This window comes from Sinocyclocheilus anshuiensis, unplaced genomic scaffold (assembly GCF_001515605.1).
Source record: "Sinocyclocheilus anshuiensis isolate Anshui unplaced genomic scaffold, SAMN03320099.WGS_v1.1 scaffold195, whole genome shotgun sequence".
Classification (NCBI taxonomy): domain Eukaryota; kingdom Metazoa; phylum Chordata; class Actinopteri; order Cypriniformes; family Cyprinidae; genus Sinocyclocheilus; species Sinocyclocheilus anshuiensis.
In genome coordinates, this window is record NW_015548236.1 from 2,633,437 (window position 1) to 2,635,450 (window position 2,014).

Genomic DNA, 2,014 nt, shown 5'->3' on the forward strand with positions numbered 1-2,014 from the left:
TTAAGGCTAAGGGTTGCCCGACTAAGTATTTATAGTTGTGTAAATACTGTCATACTAACAGCTGTCTGAATTATTTTGGTTGATTGTAATCTATTACATACCTTTCTATCAAAATTATCTATATAACTATATAACATTATCAAGATGAATTTGTTCTGACACAGTTTAACTCTGAGTTCTTGTCATATTTTATTACCATTTTCTAAACTATAGCGAATAAACTGTGATAATGTGAGAAATGTTGAAGGTGTCTGAATAAATTTAGGTTTGACTGTATCTATTTGATAAATGAAGTTAACTAACTAACATTATACATACCCTTTTGGTTTCTATACACAATATTAAAAAAATGTACAAATGCAATAAAAATATCGGTATCGGTACTCTGTATCGGCAAGTACCAAAAATAAAAGTATCGGTATCTAAAGTACTGGAAAAAGTGGTATCGGTGCATCCCTAATTTATATATTTACATTTGAATTAATAAATTGATAGTCACTTCGAATGTGTTATATACACATAATATTAATAATAATTTAAGAACAATATTGTGATTCTTTAAATGATATTGTCCAGTAGGGTATGTTTATCGTGTTGTGACAACTCTACATCTCACCGTAGTCTCCAAATTCTACTGAATTGATGCATTGGTGATAAATACGTTTAATCTGGTCTGTTATATTGTGCTGCTGAGGTATGGAAACATGGTTAAACATAGTTAAAGATGTGCAAAAACACCAGAATCAGCCTCCATTGAGTTGGTGTCCCTGAGCATGGTACTTTTTCCAAGCTTGTTCAAGGAAGCTGGACTTCCCATGGCATCTCAATCAAATATGACATTAACACATCCAAATCTCTCTCTCAGGTGCAGGACTGTCATGTCGTGAAACATCTCTCCAAGGAAGAGTATGAGGGGCACACAGCGGCTCTGATTGTGGGTGGAAAAAACGTCTCTCCGTTTCATGTGAGAAAGAAAAGTCTTTAACATTTTTCAAATTAAGACTGTTCTTGTCCACGCACGTTTTCCTCCTCATAACGAACCCTTGTCTCTTCACCTTTCTGGCGGTCCTTGACCTCTCTGAGGTGGAACAGGATAATAGACTAGAGCTTTTCTGCTTCTTTGGAGAGGGAGTATAATAAGACCTGAAGAGCTCCTGGAGAGACCTTTGTGTATGTGCGTGTGTATGTGCACATGTTAAGGGAAATCAAATCGGAAAACCAGGACTTCTTGTCTTTTGTACAACTTTTCTCATTGTATTCTTCTCTCGCTCCTCTCTCTCTCACTTGTCTTTCTCTATATGTGCTAGGAAAAAAAAGACTAACAGTTATAGATGGGAGGATTTTTTTTAAAACAGCTGAACTAAACTGTTCTGTGGAGTTTGTAGTGAAAAAAAACTGGTCAGTGTCCCTTTTTTTCCTTTTTGGCAGTAAGCTGGTGTGTATATTTGTGTGTTATCTGTCTATATTTGACAGCTGCCACAAAGTGCTGCTTGAAGTATAATTGTCAATTGTCCTGACCTTCAGTCTGAGCCTTCAGTCTCTCCAGAGCCAGTCAGTCAATTCCCAAAACACAGCAGAGCAGTTTGGCTTTAATGTATTCTCTTTTTCATTCTCCCTTTCTCCTTTTGTAGGATTATATAAGTTAGTAAATCACTTGAAGTAATTGAAAGTCAATCTGTCTTTCTCACAGAGGCCAGAAGGATATTTAGAGGTTTTCCGGAATGCAGGAGTTCCTCCCAAACAGAAACTCACCACGTTTTGTGTGTCAGACAACGCTATCATCAAACCAGGTTACTTCACATGTCAGAACTCTTTGCTTATCGCCAGATAAAGAATTAAGTCATTTCAGCTGTATCCCTTAAATTACATGTTTGAGTAAATAAAACCTTGATGTTTGTTTGTTTTTGTTTTCTTGTTTTCTTGTAATGTATTGTTTTTTCTGTTTTTCTTGTTGTTGTTGTTGTTGTTGTTGTTGTTGTTGTTGTTGTTGTTGTTGTTGTTGTTGTTTTATTTC

The 2,014-nt window shown here is 35.7% G+C and overlaps 1 protein-coding gene across 3 annotated transcripts in view; it reads left to right on the forward strand.

Annotated features, from left to right (window-relative positions):
* LOC107654758 (39S ribosomal protein L3, mitochondrial-like) overlaps positions 1-2,014 on the forward strand; it is a 12,086-nt gene that overhangs the window by 2,927 nt on the left and 7,145 nt on the right. For all 3 annotated transcript variants that reach the window (XM_016441998.1, XM_016441999.1, XM_016442000.1), the window contains exons 4-5: positions 866-964; positions 1,691-1,790. In XM_016441998.1, coding sequence (XP_016297484.1) covers positions 866-964; positions 1,691-1,790 — 199 coding nt within the window. The remainder of the gene's footprint in view (positions 1-865; positions 965-1,690; positions 1,791-2,014) is intronic.